The sequence below is a fragment of the Camelina sativa genome, chromosome 6 (assembly GCF_000633955.1).
Source record: "Camelina sativa cultivar DH55 chromosome 6, Cs, whole genome shotgun sequence".
NCBI classification, from domain to species: Eukaryota; Viridiplantae; Streptophyta; class Magnoliopsida; order Brassicales; family Brassicaceae; genus Camelina; species Camelina sativa.
The window spans coordinates 5708074-5724850 of NC_025690.1; the positions used below are offsets into that span (position 1 = coordinate 5708074).

Genomic DNA, 16777 nt, shown 5'->3' on the forward strand with positions numbered 1-16777 from the left:
GCATTCACACTGAAGACAGTAGCATTTGTGGATCCTGAAGTTGGATATACATTGCATTTAACTGAAGTTAACCCATGATCCAAACGACGAAGCGGCTTTATCTTAGTCTCGTCCAACCCTTTACCGACATCAACCTCTNAATAATTAGTTATGATTCTCCCTTGCGTCACTAAAATCTCAAAACCCACATAAATTACTTCATTTAAAGAGCTAAAATAACTGGTGTTCTCTAAGTTCCAATGACACCAAGAAAAAACAATAGGGTTGTTCACAATAAGGTGTCAAGATAGATAAATACATAATTCTAAGCTTTAAGACTTTAGTTTGATATACAAGCTAGTTCCCTTGAACAAAGCTTTGCCACTGTACCATCAGTTTTCAGACAAGGAAATAAACTGCACATGACCAAAAGAGCAGCATTAACTGAACAAATGCTGTGAGTACTAATAGTTGTAAGCACTGTCATATCAGATATTTTGTCTCTAGTAGCAACTAGCAACTGTGAAACATGAATAGATAGTTACCTAACTGTGGGGTTACTCGTAGATGATTCATTACTCAGAACTGGATTCAATTAGATCTTATGCATTGTTTTCTTTCTCTTCCACCTTTCTCTTCCGTGGAGTGTGGTTATTGACATCGTTTAAGTTTAAAGATCCCTTTTTCCGTTTCCTTTGGTATGTATACTTCACAAGGCGATTTTCGTCAGCTCTCAGAGACTCACTGATTTGATATGACACCACTGCATTAGCTTTCAACTCAGAACATGGATCAACCAACTCAGGGCCCATTCTTGATTTCAAGTCTTCAACTGTTGATCGATTTGTTGCATTCACACTGAAGACAGTAGCATTTGTGGATCCTGAAGTTGGATATACATTGCATTTAACTGAAGTTAACCCATGATCCAAACGACGAAGCGGCTTTATCTTAGTCTCGTCCAACCCTTTACCGACATCAACCTCTTCATTCTCTACCGACAGATGAGTATCCATGGAATCTTCGCCATTCTTGGAACAGGGAATATCAGAGTGAGATTGACAAGGTTTTATAAGCTGACTTTGAGACCTAACTTGTGTAGCTTTTCGTTTGCTCCACCTCCTCTTTCTCCTTCCTTTTGATTTGCGAGTCTTCTTGATTCCTAGTGAATTAGACGGCTTTATGGGCACCACCTCTGCATTCGTAGCTCCAATAGCGAGAACAAGAGATCTAGTGTTTACTGAGCTCAAGTTTTCTTCACTATCCTTGTCAGTTGTGCGTCGTTCCTCTCCGTTTGCAGAATGAGATGATTTCCTCTCCAAAGCATGGATCCTCTGTGTACACCCATTTCGAGACAGCTCAAGCTTTTTGCTCCTAATATTGGCTTCAGACTCACAACAAGCCTTTGAAGTTTCAACACTCAACCCGTGAAACTGCTTTTCGTCATTTCCACCACATTCATCATCAAACAATGAGCTCTGATTCAAAAGAGAGCCACTCATATCTGCAACTTCTTGATCAGGATGCAAACTTGCAATAACCTCTGCAACAGAAATGGTTTCCTTACCACCACATTCATCATCAAGCAATGAGCTCTGATTCAAAATAGAGCCACTCGTATCTGCATCCTCTTGATCAGGATGCAAACTTGCAATAACCTCTGCAGCAGAAATGGTTCCCTTACCACCACATTCATCATCAAGCAATGAGCTCTTCTGATTCGGAAAAGAGTCACACTCACTCCTGTCTTGATTAGGATGAACACTTCCAACAACAACCTCTACATCAGCAGCAATCTTCTGAACAGGAATGGTTTCTCGTTCCTTGTTAACAACAACATTATTTGCCTGCCTCGCTTTCTCCAATTTGTCTCTGACCCATCTCAGACCTCAAATCAGTGATAATATCTTCAGCCTCTTGTAACTGAGCTTCAAGCAAATCAATCTGTGGTTGCTTGTTTGATGATGTTATCTCTGCTTCAATTGTCTATCCATAAAACTCAAATCAGTAAGTAACAAACCCAACAACCAAAAATTTATAAAAGCAAAAACTAACACAAGAGATGTAACAACGAAGCTAAAGCTAACACCTTTATCTAAAACCCCTAATAATTTCTCAGAAGACTATATATATATACTTAACCTGAGCATCAATCATCTGTTTCAATCGGACAAATAAACGAAGAGCTTCGTCTTTAGTCCCGCAAAGATCGTGGTGGAACCGAGCTGTTTTGTTTTCTGAAACCATTACCCTAACCGCTGATTCCATCTCCGCGTAAGCTTTCTTCAAGACTGTCCCTTTCTACAACCAAAACACACAAAGCTCACACAATCAACAAAATGACAAACCCAGATCGCTTAAGTAATCAAAACACACAATTTAATCTCTTTACATCTGACTCTTCCATCGTCGCCAATTTCTCCCGCCGAAGAGAAAAAAAAATAAAGCTCTCGCCTTTGCACCGGTGGTGCCGTGGTGGTCGGTTGAGAACTGACAGGCTTTTTGTTAAATTACTATTTAACCCTTCATTTTTTTAATTAATTACAAAAGAAATGATGATATCATTATATCTTTAGATCGATGAAACGACGCGGGATTATACTTACGCTCATTAATCAGTGTGTTAAGCATAAACAAAGAATCCAATAAAGTTTTTTTGGTTATCTTTGACACAAAAGATTATTTTGATTCCGTAGTTAATACTAATACATTTCACAATTATGGTATATTAGTTACCGTTTTATTGAATCACATTACAACGTAATTTAGTTTCTTTCTAGCAATCTAATGCATGGGCAATGGAAGCACAAATCCCCTGAATAAAGTTTTTATTCTTTTTCTTTTGAAACTCATTGATGAAATGAGAATCTCGATATGTTGTTATGTTGCAACCGTACAATATTGGTCGCTTAGAGGAGGATATATCGATGAAGCAAATGGTATTTTTATACAATGATGTTACAATAAGACCACTTTTACAAAAAAANAAAAAAAAAAAAAAAAAAAAAAAAAAAAAAAAATTAACAAAAACAAACAAACAAATGAGCAGCTGAATAAAATGGACACGAAACTTGTGAAACAAGGCACCTGAAAATTGGGTACGTTGAAAGAATCATGGAAGCTGCTCCTAAGAGTGCGTCTAAATTGCATGGCGTTTCATATATTCGAGATGGGGGGAAGATCAATACCAACCTTTTGAATGAGATCTCAACCCGACGAAGACCAAACTGATGAAGACAAGGCGTCGAAATGTTTCATTCATCTTCTTGATGTTTTCTTTCTAGGTCAAATAATGGTCTTAACCTTCTGTCGACCTCGCTGCATTGTTGATCGATCTCACCTGCAACCATTGAATAAGCAGAGTGACAAGATTCATCGTCTCTGAATGCTAATATCCACCTCCCGTCTACTAGACCTTTGGACTTGAGCTTCTCATAGACTCCTCGCTTTGTTGGGTCCAACAACGGTAACGTAGATGGTCGGATTCTCAAGTGTAGCCATTTCGGGTGCTTTTCATCTATCCGGGGCTGAAATACAAACAAAAGATGATAGATCATTTACCATGTTAGATTCTCTCTTTGCAGTGTGATCTTTACAAGAATTTCCAATAAAGAAGAAGACAGTGAAGGTGATAACGTACTTTGCAGCCAGCTAAAGGTGCAGTAACACGGATGATTCCATTATCTGGGTCAGCAAGGAAAATCCACCCAGACACAGCAGACGATAATGCTAGAAACGAGAAATCACGTTCCTTGCCTCTTTCAAAGGCAATCCGACAGGGCACAGCATCAACTGCACCAGGAAAGTTCAAGGAATCGATTAACTTCGGATACCGAGACAACCTAATCAAACTGGAGTTCTAATAGATCATAGACTTTGGGTGGTTTATTAGATAATGTAACTAGGAGAAGCATAAAAGCATCATGTGCCTACCTAGCTTCAGTTGGGTGCCAGGTTTGGGGACTGCAACATCCAAACCAGCAATTGTGGCACGAGACGTTTCAGATCGCTCGGCTGGAGGATGAATAGGTGGTTGATCTGGTAAGGGCCTACCAAGCGAGAAGATTTGGAGTTGATGAAGAAGCACGAAAACCTAAGGAGGATAAGGTTGATATCATATGTCTGTATTATATACCATAACGAAAGTGCTGATAGAAATATGAAGACAATAATTGACATACCTTTACCACCTCGCACATTCTTTCACCTGCTGTGAATGATGATTCGCTAACAGCGTTATCTATAAAAGATCTTTAGTGTTAATGGTTTGTATAGATAGGGATTTAACAAGGGAATAACCATATCATTCACATTTGTTTTCTAGCTGATTGGTGCAAAATGTGTAACAAAAAATTTACCATTTGATGAGAATCTATCGAGCTGGAGAAGAACGGATTTAGGCTCTTTTTGAGGGGATGGAGCTTCGATAACTGTCAGAAGATTTGGTATCAGATTCACTGAATATATCCATACAATCAAAATACAACATTTGCTTCTTTACTTGCCTCTTTTGCACTTTTTCCACTCATCAAGCAGTACTGTGATGAGTAGATCAGGCCAGGTACCTTTAATCTCCTGGGTAAGCGCACTTTTGCATTTCTCATAGGAATCCTGCCATAAGCAGGAAATTGGTAAATAATGAAGAGAGGAAGAGGGGCAAGAGAAGAAGTGTCAAACAAAAAAAGAAACATTTTCAACGCAACATACATTCAACATCTTGAGATGTTTGCGATTAAATTCTGCCTCGCTGTAAGGAAGCAATTGGCGTAACAGCCATCCTCCATCCCATAATGTTTCCGCAGATATGTTTTCTCGGCAGAGAAGACTGACCAATGCATCCACCACCTACAACACATTTTTTATTTAAATCAAGACAAAAAACTTTTGCACAGTTATGCAAAAAGAAAACACCTTTTGCACAGTTAAATCAAGACAAAGAACTACAGAAGTTGAAATTTCAAAAGAAGAAGCTAGGCTGATAACTTTGATTTACAAACATTCATAATTTACCTGATGTCTATGTACACGGGGGCACCTTGCAGCCCCAGGCAATGAACAGCATACTTCAAACTGCTCCTGTTGAAGGTACTGGAACGAATAAATCAATCACAGTATAACACAATACCGAAGAGATGGGGATTAAGAGATGCAGTGAAGTACCTCCAACCTTCGTAGAAACCAATCAAGTTCGCTACTTAAACCATCTATCATAGGACCATTTTTTGGTGAAAACAGTTGTTCTTCGCCAGAGTCCTCCCCAACCAAAGATTGCTGTCACAGATACCAATTAACTTTTGAATAAGAATAAAAAGGCAGTCCAACAAGTAAAGCATATTTTTTATCCATACTATAGTAGATGGTCCAGTAAAATATATTCGTAACAAAATCCATGGAGATGCTAATTACCCTGGCAAATCTAATGGATAAGACATTAAGCACAAGATAAAGGATAATGACAGAAACTCACCAGCAAAAGTTTTTTGTGCTGCTTACGCTGTGGAAGAATGCCAAAAGCATCTAGCATTGACTCTTCAAGTTCTACCAAAAATCAAATGTAAGATGTCAAAATCACAAAAGGTGAGAATAATCTGCACAACATCACCAGAAAAGGCGAGAGAAGAATCTGCATAACGCCATTCCCAATACCTTTCGTCTGCAACAAAGTGGCTAGCACAAACAATGAACCCTGAGCTTGCACATCATCTCCCTCGGAAATATACCGAAGTAAAGTCTCTCTAGTAACAAACAAAAAACCATCAGTTTTATAGTAAAAGCGAACACTATTAAGACAACATCATATGAAAAGTCAACTATCATAATTTTGTTTAAGGTCTTATTTGCTAACATGTTACCTAAACGTAATATGTGAATTGTTGAAGCTAATTTTGGTAGCATCTTCACTGCAAACGTGGGAATTTTTCTCCTCACTCGTGACTGCATTGCTTGAACACTGTTGATCTGCCTCCTCAGTAACGCCATTTTCTGGATGCCCATTTCCATATGTAAGGCGCTGAGGAGCCAAGCTGCTATTAGGTTTCACTAGGGAACTTGAAATGAATGCTTTTACAGGGCAGAAAAGAGTAGCAGCAGTCATATTTGCCAAATCTTTGATTTTAACTATCCGCAGAATGCAAGAAAGCAGATAGAGAGAAGTGACAGGATCAACTGATATATCCTGAAATAAGAACAAAACTAATTTATTACTGAATAAGAATGGTACTCTGGCAAATAGTCAAACCTAACAAGGCTAACAAAATATTATGAAGGACCAAATAAATCAACTCTGAAAACGATTTTAAGAGGAAAAAGGTGATATTTTGTACATTTACAGCCTCGGAGCATAAAGACGGGAGAAGAAGTGGGAGAGTTAGATGCTGCAGAATGTGATCTGTTATCATCCTCCCGATATCAGGTATACCAGCAGAGATAACATCACTAAAGTAGTACAAGGTGTCCTCGATCCCATCAACAGCAGAGAACAATTTTCCACCAGAATCTGGTGATGGGCTCCTTTAGCGAGGATAAAATGAAAAGAAAAAAAGATCAGAAGAAGATTATTTATACAGATCATTCATGAACAAAATAAATTGATAGATGAAAAGGGATTGTGATAAGTCATGATCGATCTACAAGCTATTTCCCTGGGAAATGAAAATGCACTGTATCTTACTTTAGCGTGTTCAACACCATTGCACTTAGATCCATGCATTGCTTTTGGAAAAATGAAACTAACTTTGAAAAGTACTCCGTGTGTGGTGAACTAACCACATAATCATTTACAGAGTCATCGCCAACTGCAAAAACAAACTGACGGCATTAGAAACATTGCTAAAAATTCTGCTTATTTTACAATACAAATGACAAATCGAAAGAACTATTATAAGTGACTGACCGTGATATACATTAAGAGTTAGGGCACGAATTGCAGTGCGTATCATGTTCTCTTCATGAAATGCAAATTGTATGCCTTCGACATAAAGGGGAAAAGAAACTACTACATCCTAGACGCAGAAACTCAGAATTAAAATATGGCAAAAAATATCCATCAACGAATACAAAAGTTAGTAATCTGCAACTTAAAGAATACTCACGTTCTCGGTCTTCAAAAGCAATGATATTGTATGCTTGTTTAGCTTCCCACTAACAGCTCTACATAAAGCAAACAAAAGAACAGTTATCAGATACAGTGAGTAAGTACTTCCTAAAGCCTAGATAACCGCTGGAAAAAATTACCTTAAGAAGGATATGTAGTAAGATAGAAGCTCTTCGTGTTGGAAGTCAAATGTATATGTTATCAAATAGTTTACATATTCGTTACTGAACAAGTAGTCTGCAAGGGATTACTAAAGACATTAATAGACTGTTATCATGGGAATCTTCGTAGAAAAATGGGTTGCACCTAATGAACTTACAGATTGCTTGTTCACTTTTTAGGTTTTGGATCATTATACTCATGGTTTGCAACAACTGGACAGAAACTGTTACCGTCTTGCTAACCCTCAAAATGCGTACAAACTCTCCCATTACTTGTTTCTCCATAAAAAATCTGCAACAATCGCAAATATTAACATATCTGCCAATAGGGAGGGCGCTGAGTGATAATTGGCAAAAAGACTCACTCAAAGAATGAGGGGTCATGCTGATCACCATAGGTTAATATCTCCGCAATTGATCTCAATGCCTCGACAACGAGATCCTTCAAAATGGCACCCGGTAGTCAAAGATCAAAACATAACAAAAATGCCACGACATTTGCTAAAATGCAAAAGACTTATATCACTAACCTTATTAGCTTCGTTCACGATCTGAATTTTTCTCAGCTGGTCAGTCAGATACCTAAACAAACAAATTTTCAACACTTTCATCATCTGATATAATTAATGACAAGACAAACTAATGTCGTAACATGACAACAAGTCAAATTCTTAAGGTCAAGATAGTCCCTTCGACCCACCCAATCGGTTTCAATTTCTATAAAGTTGACCCCTGAATGAAACTGGGGAAGATAAACTTAAACAGTGCCCTTCAATGGCACCATTCAAACTATCCTAGAAACCCTAACTAAATTCAAACAACCCATTCCAAAGAGATGACTACAAAAACATGACACAATTTTAAGCATATAATTCAAAAAAAATCGTTCAAAACTCTCAACCAATCTCAGTCACAACAGAAAGTAAATCACAAATAAAACTTGTTCACCAAAAATCAAAGACGATCAAACAAACAAACAAACAAACAAACAAAAACAAACTTTCAACACTTATGGTTTCATCATCATCTGGTACAATCAACAAACACCTAATGTCGTAATTCGTAACACTAAGATCTAATAAACTTCCATTGTCCTATGGTCAAAAGATACACCCGCCCAAATTGGCTGCAATATATATAAAGTTGACCCCTGACTGAACTTAAAAAGAGTTGCAATAACAATGACACCATTCAAACAATCAAACACTACTCCAAGCAGTAACCTAATTGTAAACTGCCCAAGTCAAAATACCAAAGAGAGTATGACCCCAAAACAAAACAAAACATCCCAACAACAACACCTTCAAAAGACTGAATTTTTTAGGCCATAAAAAATTCACAAAATCTCTACAATGATCAAATTCACAAAACAGAAATTAACCCAATCAAACAAAACCTGAGTTCGGCTAAGGAGAATCGATCTCGGGGTCTTAAGAAAGAAAGCCACATGATTTGTTCAAATCAAAGTTTTTCTCTGGATCATCCTTCACTCCCGAGAAAACCCCAATTCCATAATCTCTCTCCTCCACGACGATTAAAGGAAACTTTGACGAAATCGGATCCAGTTCCACGTTTGGTAAGCTCTCTCACCAGGATCAAAATCATACAAAACAAAAGAAAAAAACCAAATTCGTGTATCGAGCGAAACGAAATTTCGAATTTTTTCCGAATGGGTTTTTTTTAGATGGTTTCTTCTCCGGGAAACAAACAGGACAATGTTGACGGCAATTTGCGAAATTGAAAGCACCGAAGTGGGTTGAGAGCTGGCGTTGTTGGGTCAAGTACTTTATATTCGGATCCGGGTCGGCTTTAATCTCGAGTTCAAAAGAAAGAATCTTGTTCAATTGAAAGATCCCTCTGACTCAATAAGAGGCTTTAACTATAAGCAAATGCTAGATAGGTTCACAATCTACCGCCACGTCATAGATATTTATTTCGGGAGATCCATCAAAATCCAATTTTTTTTATATCATACATTAAAAAAATCTTACACGCAATTTTGAAAATTTTAATTAATAAAATGTTACATTATTTATAATAAAATAAATTAAAAACAAATCACAAAAATTAAATCATTAATACAAACATTTATTTGTTGGCCAAATTAGGTCTCGGCATAAAAAACCATATCCGAATACCCAACCCGAAACGTATCCAGAAAAACTGAGTTTGGGTTGAGTACGGATTCATGTATAAAATCCTATTGGGTTCTATTTTCTAATACTCGTGGGTTCGGGTTAGGATCGGATAATAGCCGGTAACCGTTTGGTACCTATCAAACCCAAACATATAAACATATTTATAATATTTAACGTTAATATAATCCAATTACCCAAAATTATGATTATAATTTTAAATATTTTAATTAGTTTTATACCTAAATATCAAAAATAATTAAAATATCTAAAATAATTTGTTACATAAGTCAAAATTTATTTAAATTTAAAGATATTTTTTGGGTATCCGGTAGTTCGGGTACTAATCGGGTTCTGAAATTTGTAACCCAAACCGACTCGAACCTGATAGTATCTAAATCGAACTGAACTCATGTATAAAAAAATACCAAATAGATTATATTTTTCTTAACTCGTTTATCGGAACCTGAACGGGTTACCTAAATGCCTAGTCCTTGACTCAAAACTCTTTTTTCCTAGAGTCTCCCATATGTACTCAACTCAAGCAAACACATTTTGAAATGAGAGATGAATCCTTCTATTTTTTTTATGTATTCATTTTAATGTGTTTAGTTAATTATAGATGTGAAATTATATTTATACTAGATAAGGGCCCGCACGATGTGCAGGTTTAAAAATTGTTGAAAAAAATAAATCATAAACCTTAAACAATTTTTTGAAAATATATAAAAAATATTTGTTTCCTAAAGTAAATATATTAATAATTTAAGTTAGAGAATATTTGTATGTACCTTCATACATTTATTTATATTTATATATTTTTAATATATTATAATAATTATTACAATTGACACGTGTCACGATTTAATGAGTTAGTAACTTCAATATTTAATCGTTAAAATTGACACAAAATTGACATGTGTCATGATGTGGTAAGTTTTTAACTTTAATCTCTATTCATTAAAACTAACACGTGTCACAATTTGATGAGTTACTAATTTTGAAAACCAAGGTTTATATAATAAAATTTATGAGATACATCATTGTTGGGACTAATATAATTAAAAAAACTTAGTAAAATGACTTATGATATAATATGTAAAAGAAAATATGAAACCTCAAATTTGAACAAAACTACTAATTTTCGTTTAGGCAATTTCATATTTATGTTTAATAGTATATATATTTATGTAAGATATTGAGTTTTAGATATGAGTTATCTAAATAGTAAATACCAATCCAAATAACTCAAATCTTAAATTCGTGTATATTACTAATATCACGTAAATGTATGTTAGTACGTAAAACATGCATGTATCCAAACTAATTAGGATTTTTTCAGTTGGATCATGTTTTGCGTGAGCCACCTAACCTAAACTGGCTAGTGAGGGTATTGTTTATGCCAAACCATACCAGCAAAGCAAAAACAAAGATCGATAGATCTTATTGCTATTCCAAACTGAACTTGAAGTAAACGCGTACGTGAATATATCGTTACGATGTTGCATGTTATACAATGCACAATGTCATAAAATGTTTGTCCAAAGTCCAAAGATGGTGACAAAATGCAGCGTTGCAATGAAAGCCCGTAGAAGAAACTGTAAGATTGAGTAACCTCCGTGAGGAGTCTGTCATATTGATGTCGCAATATATAATGTGTACAAGAGTATTCTAACTACCGAAGATACCGAATATATCATATACAACATAAGAGATATGGATATAGTCAAATCTATGCTAACACTCCCTCGTAGTCGGAGCGGGAGTAAGACGGACGCTCAGGCTGGACCGGAAGTCGAGAAACAACGGAGAAGGTAGTCCTTTGGTGAAGATGTCGGCGTACTGATATGCAGACGGGACATGAAGCACTCGTATCTGGCCAAGAGCAACACGTTCCCTTACAAAATGTATGTCGATTTCAACATGTTTGGTTCGCTGATGCTGAACCGGGTTGGCGGAGAGATACACCGCACTCACATTGTCACAGTAAACCAGCGTGGCCTTGTTGATCGGAAGATGGAATTCGAGTAAAAGATTGCGTAGCCAGGAAGCCTCAGCAACTGCGTTGGCAACCCCACGGTACTCTGCTTCTGCGCTAGACCGTGAGACCGTCTGTTGTCGCTTAGTCGACCAAGAGATCAAGTTGTCTACAAGAAAGACACAATAGCCGGATGTAGAACGGCGAGTGTCGGAGCAACCAGCCCAGTCCGCGTCAGAGTAGGCAACCAGACGATCGACAGAGGAACGATAGAGCTGAAGACCATGTGTTAAAGAACCCTTGAGGTACCGCAAGATTCTCTTCAAGGCATTGTAATGAGCCTCCCTAGGATCATGCATATGAAGACAGACCTGCTGAACGGCATACGCAATGTTCGGGCGTGTGAATGTAAGGTACTGAAGCGCTCCAGCGAGGCTAAGGTACAATGTCGGATCAGAGACCGGAGGACCAACATCCGCTGGTAGCTTAGAGTTCGTATCCACCGGAGTGAGGCAAGAACTGCAATTAGTCATGGAGGCGCGAGCCAAAATCTCAGTCGTATACTGCCGTTGATTCAAGAACAGACCCGTCTTAGTTCGTGAGACCGCTATGCCAAGGAAGAAGTGAAGCTGACCAAGATCAGTCATCTCGAATTCAGAGTGCAAGGAGGAGATGATGGAGTTGAGGAGACGAGTAGATGAGGCCGTAAGAACGATATTGTCAACATAAAGCAAGAGGTAGGACAACTCCTTATTACGAGAGTAGATGAAGAGAGATTGGTCGCATTTGCTTTGGTTGAATCCGATCTTCTTGACATATGTGGCAAACCGATGGTACCAGGCCCGGGGAGCCTGTTTAAGGCCATATAGTGACTTACGTAACAAGCAAATGTGATTTGGCTTTGTAGGATCGACGAATCCAGGTGGCTGATGCATGTAAAACATTTCCTCTAGATCACCATTGAGAAATGCATTCTTAACATCAAGTTGATGAAGTGGCCAATCCTTAGACACGGCGACGCCAAGTACCGCGCGGATCGTTGCAGGCTTGACGACGGGGCTGAAAGTTTCATCACAATCCACTCCCACTTGTTGAGACCGACCATTAGCAACCAAGCGGGCTTTGTATCGGGCAAGGTTGTCGTTGGCGTCGTACTTGTGCCTGAAAAGCCATAAACATCGAAAAATGTTAGTAGCAACCGGATGCGGGACAAGGTCCCACGTTCTAGCTTTAATCTGAGCCCTATACTCCGAGGTCATGGCTGGGTTCCAATTTGGATCTTTAGCAGCCTGTACATGAGAGAAAGGTAGGGGAGATATGGTTGAAACATTAAGATTGAGACGATGAATGGGCTTGGTGATGCCATTGCGGCTGCGGGTTGTCATAGGATGAGTGGGAGGTGGGTTGTTTGGCTCAATGTTTGATTGCGGAGGTTGGTTGTTAGGCTCATCGTTTGGTTGCGGAGGTGAGTTTGGAGGTTGTTGCGAAGGTAGCAGAGGAACTATCCTCGGAATCGGAGGGGGAGGAGAGGATGGGACGGTGTGCATTTGCGGGAACGGTTCCGGAGAGAAGGGAAGCTGTGAAAAGGGAAAGACAGATTCATCAAAAATAACATGACGAGAAAAGATAATCTTACAAGACGAGAGATCAAGGCAACGATAGCCTCGATGATCATGTGGATAGCGAGGGAAAACACAAGCCGTAGAATGAGGATCAAGCTTGTGTGTTGTTACGGGAAGGAGATTAGGATAACACAAACACCCAAAAACACGAAGATGAGAGTAAGATACTGGTTTGTTGTGTAAGCGAGAGTATGGAACCTCATTGTTGATAGTAGAAGAAGGGACGATGTTTAACAGATACACTGCCGTATGAAGTGCCTCCACCCAAAATGTCACTGGTAAGGACGCCTGGACCAGCAAGGTACGGACCACAATGTTGATGGTGCATAGCATTCGTTCCGCCTTGCCGTTTTGTTGTGATGTGTGAGGACAGGAGAGTCGTATTATGGTGCCTTCAGACGCCAAGAAATCGAGCATGGCCCGGTTGGTAAACTCCCCACCGTTGTCACATTGGAGAGCTTTGATGGAGCAACTAAATTGGGTTTTGACATATGCGGCAAAGTGCAAATATCTGCTAAACACGTCATTTTTTCTTTTTAAAGGATAAACCCAAACAAACTGTGAGAAATGATCAAGTAAAAGCAAATAGTATTTTATTCCACTAGAACTTGAAACAGGGGAGGTCCATAAATCAGAGTGAACTAAGTCAAAAGCAGAGGAAACAATGGAAGTAGAAGAAACAAACGGGAGTCGTGTATGTTTGCCGAGTTGGAAAACATGACACAACGTGGAGTCTTTATTACTAGAAATAAAAGAAGACGAAGAACCTAAACGACGGAGAGATGCATCATTCAAGTGACACAATCGCTTGTGCCAAATTGCGCCTGAGGTAAGTGCAAGTGGCATAGTGTGACCGGTGTGTTGTGTCACCGAATAGAGAGGACCGGAACTATTGCACCGGAGCAGGGGAAGTCGGGTTTGAAGGTTCTTAACAGAGAAACCAAACAGATCAAATTCAACGGTACAATTATTATCAGTGACAAACCGACGTACCGAAATCAAGTTTTTGATAATAGACGGACAAACAAGAACGTTTCTTAAGGAGAGAGGACGAGATGAGGAAGGGATACTACCAAAACCCATTTTACTAACAAGAGCTGAAGCGCCATTGCCAACCTTAATCAGAGGAAGAGGAGTCAAATTAAAAGTAGAATGTAGGTTACCTTGTTGCTGCATGACATGGCTGGTGGCACAAGTGTCCATAACCCAAGCTGGATCAAACGGGTCCTGCAGGCTCATTGTGCTGAACGCATGAGAGAGAGCAGTGGGGATCTGATCGCTAGGAGGAGCAGAGGACACCGATCGGGTAAGATGTGACTCGCCATGTTGTCGAGGAGGTGGTCCAAGAAGACTGCCGGAGTTGTGGTGTTGAGGCTGATGGTGTTGTGGCAACAATGCGTAGGGCGGTTCGTGGTAGTAGTTATGTTGTGGAGAGGGATGAAGGGGATACCCGTACCGATACAGATACAGAGCGTTGTACGGCCAAGACGGTAGAGGTGGTGGAGTGGACCATGAGTTGTTGCCATTGTTGTTGTAACGACCACCGCGGGAGCGATTGTTGTTGTTGTTGAAACGTCCGCCACATCCTCTACTTGTTGTTGTTGTTGTAGCGTTGTGGTGAATCAGTTCCCGTGAAGAGCACGTCAGAGGAGGATTGATGATGCAGATTGGTGGGATTGGGGCGGATCAGCTTCTTGAGTCGTTCTTCCTCCATGATCAACATGGATCGAGCAGTGGAGAAGGAGGGGAATGGACTTTTGTGTTTGATCACATTAATGATGGAATCAAACTTGTCATTAAGACCATTAAGCATATGCATAACAAGGATCCGTTCGGGGACAGGAGAGTCCATATTGGCAAGGAGGTCGGAGAGAGTCTTGAGTTACTTATAGTACTCGTGAATGGAGAGATCGCCAACCGAGAGATTACGTAACTCGTTGTCAAGTTGCAGAGCACGAGCTTCCTTGTTGTCACGGAACAGATTCTCGATGGACAGCCACAGATCACGCGCCGTGCATTTGGTTTTGAGGACAGTGTCAAGAATGGATTCGGATATAGTTCCGTAAATCCACATCTTGACAAGGCCATCATGTTCCTTCCACGGCGCCGGATCGGTTGAGGGTTGTGGCGAGGTGCCATCGAGGTGACCCAAGACGCCAAAGGTGAGGCAAATGAGTTTTGAACAACTCTCTCCAAGTATCATAGTTAAGTTTGTCCATGTCAAGGACAATAGGAATGTAGGCACGGATCTGGGAAATGCCAAATGGTTTGTCATTTTTGGGAGGAGACGTGGTGGCCATGATTAGAGAAGAAGAGAGGATATGTTAAAGAAGAGAAGAGAAAACAGAGGATGTCGAGAAAAACAGAGTAGGGAGAAGGAAGAAGAAGAACAAGAGAGCGGAGCAGGATCGATAGCGGCGTAAATCCAAAAAAAAATTATGAGATATTAGGGTTTAGGCCCTCTAATACCATGTAAGATTGAGTAATCTCTGTGAGGAGTCTGTGATATTGATGTCGCAATATATTATGTGTACAAGAGTATCCTAACTACCGAAGATACCGAATATATCATATACAACATAAGAGATATGGATATAGTCATATGCTAACAAAAACATGTTGAAACACCCGGACTCGGAGGCAGAGCCCATCTTGTATGGGTGTCAAGACGTCCGGTCAACCAACTTTGTGAATATAGGCAAATAAGTGAATGTTGGACTTTCCAAAGGGGGCCAAAGATCCCACCCAAAAAGATAAATAATAATAATAATATTCTTATAATTTCGTATACAAATTATTGAATGATAATATTAGTGCAAATTTTGTTTTCCACTGTAGTAATACAATAGAATAGTATATAATTGTATGTGCATCTATTAAAAACACTTGAGTAAACTGCCAAATGATTTCGTTGGTCAAGAAACGGAGGCCAACGAAATATGCAAATTGTATATATATATATATATATATATATATTCACATTAAAATATATGGATGATCCTATTATTTTCACCGCAATTGTGGTATTCGTAATCATATATAGGTAGGTAGGTTAGTTATAAACTATTTAAAATGATATCATTGAAAATTCCTACACTTGTTTAATTCAAAAGTGCATATTTGACCATACCAAACCCATTCGTACCTAAACTTACTCTCACGGTTTCATCAAAAAGGTTTACAGTTATAACTTTTATAACAGCACTTGCATGTGCAATAATAGTATCAGTTTGAACATACATGCAATTCCCGTAGATAGATACCATATTAATGATGATGTTGAGGTTTTTAAATTCAAGCAAAGATAATAAGAAAACTCCACTATGATGCACATTACATATGCTCCTCATGATCTGTTTTGTTCATCTGCAACAGTCTCACTTAGACGTACGCATAGTGAATCTGTTGTTTGACATTCATGTCACTCACCTTCTTCTGGTTTCACAAGAAACTCTTAAGATGCAATTTTTTTTATCTCTACTAATCCACTTAGCTAGATTATTCTCAAGGACTTATACATAATGCAGTAGATATTTTACCTTCTTCTCCACTATATTACTGTTGTACACTTCATTTGGAAAGAAAAAGAAAAAAAAAGAATTAAGTAATCTTAATTATCTTTATGGATAAAAACATGGTTTGTGATCCAAATATATATCATTTGGACTAATAATTGCAAATAGTGTGTAATCCTAAATATGTCATTTGGACTAATAATTGCAAATAGTGTGTAATCCTAAATATGTCATTTGGACTAATAATTGCAAATAGTGTGTAATCCTAAATATGTCATTTGGACTAATAATTGC

General features: G+C 38.6%; 2 protein-coding genes across 6 annotated transcripts; both read right to left on the reverse strand.

Moving 5' to 3' along the window:
* On the reverse strand, window positions 241-2457 carry LOC104790483. Of its 4 annotated transcripts, XR_768695.1 has the most exons (4): window positions 2372-2457; window positions 2122-2280; window positions 525-1965; window positions 241-395 (listed from the first exon to the last, which is right to left on the reverse strand). XR_768695.1 is itself a non-coding variant. In XM_019246666.1 (3 exons), exon 3 carries the CDS (start codon window positions 1479-1481, stop codon window positions 582-584), a length of 900 nt encoding a protein of 299 aa, XP_019102211.1. In that variant the 5' UTR covers window positions 1482-1965; window positions 2122-2280; window positions 2372-2457; the 3' UTR covers window positions 241-581. The 4 variants fall into 4 exon arrangements, 3 of the variants coding, with proteins under 3 accessions (XP_019102211.1, XP_010514546.1, XP_019102212.1); XM_019246666.1 differs by having other exon boundaries at window positions 241-1965; XM_010516244.1 differs by having other exon boundaries at window positions 241-1965; window positions 2372-2451.
* Window positions 2779-9066, reverse strand: LOC104790484. 2 transcript variants are annotated; one of them, XR_768696.2, is made up of 22 exons: window positions 8630-9066; window positions 7764-7815; window positions 7599-7675; window positions 7392-7525; window positions 7213-7309; window positions 7071-7128; window positions 6872-6980; window positions 6650-6773; window positions 6303-6489; window positions 5832-6154; window positions 5626-5714; window positions 5447-5517; window positions 5140-5250; window positions 4990-5055; window positions 4687-4824; window positions 4485-4590; window positions 4338-4409; window positions 4161-4219; window positions 3913-4072; window positions 3620-3771; window positions 3172-3506; window positions 2779-3066 (listed from the first exon to the last, which is right to left on the reverse strand). XR_768696.2 is itself a non-coding variant. In XM_010516245.2 (21 exons), the coding sequence occupies exons 1-21, from the start codon at window positions 8680-8682 to the stop codon at window positions 3234-3236; spliced, it is 2511 nt and encodes an 836-aa protein (XP_010514547.1). In that variant the 5' UTR covers window positions 8683-9066; the 3' UTR covers window positions 2779-3233. The 2 variants fall into 2 exon arrangements, 1 of the variants encoding a protein (XP_010514547.1); XM_010516245.2 differs by having other exon boundaries at window positions 2779-3506.

Bases quoted from the DNA above. Each gene is read 5' to 3' on its own strand.
- LOC104790484 (XM_010516245.2), bottom strand. From the start codon at position 8,682: ATGTGGCTTTCTTTCTTAAGACCCCGAGATCGATTCTCCTTAGCCGAA. The intron at 4,410-4,484 runs GCAAGTAAAGAA...ATCTTCTGACAG, and splicing joins GTGGAAAAAGTGCAAAAGAG to TTATCGAAGCTCCATCCCCT. The intron at 3,507-3,619 runs GTACGTTATCAC...TTTGTATTTCAG, and splicing joins CACCTTTAGCTGGCTGCAAA to CCCCGGATAGATGAAAAGCA.
- LOC104790483 (XM_019246666.1), bottom strand. From the start codon at position 1,481: ATGAGTGGCTCTCTTTTGAATCAGAGCTCATTGTTTGATGATGAATGT.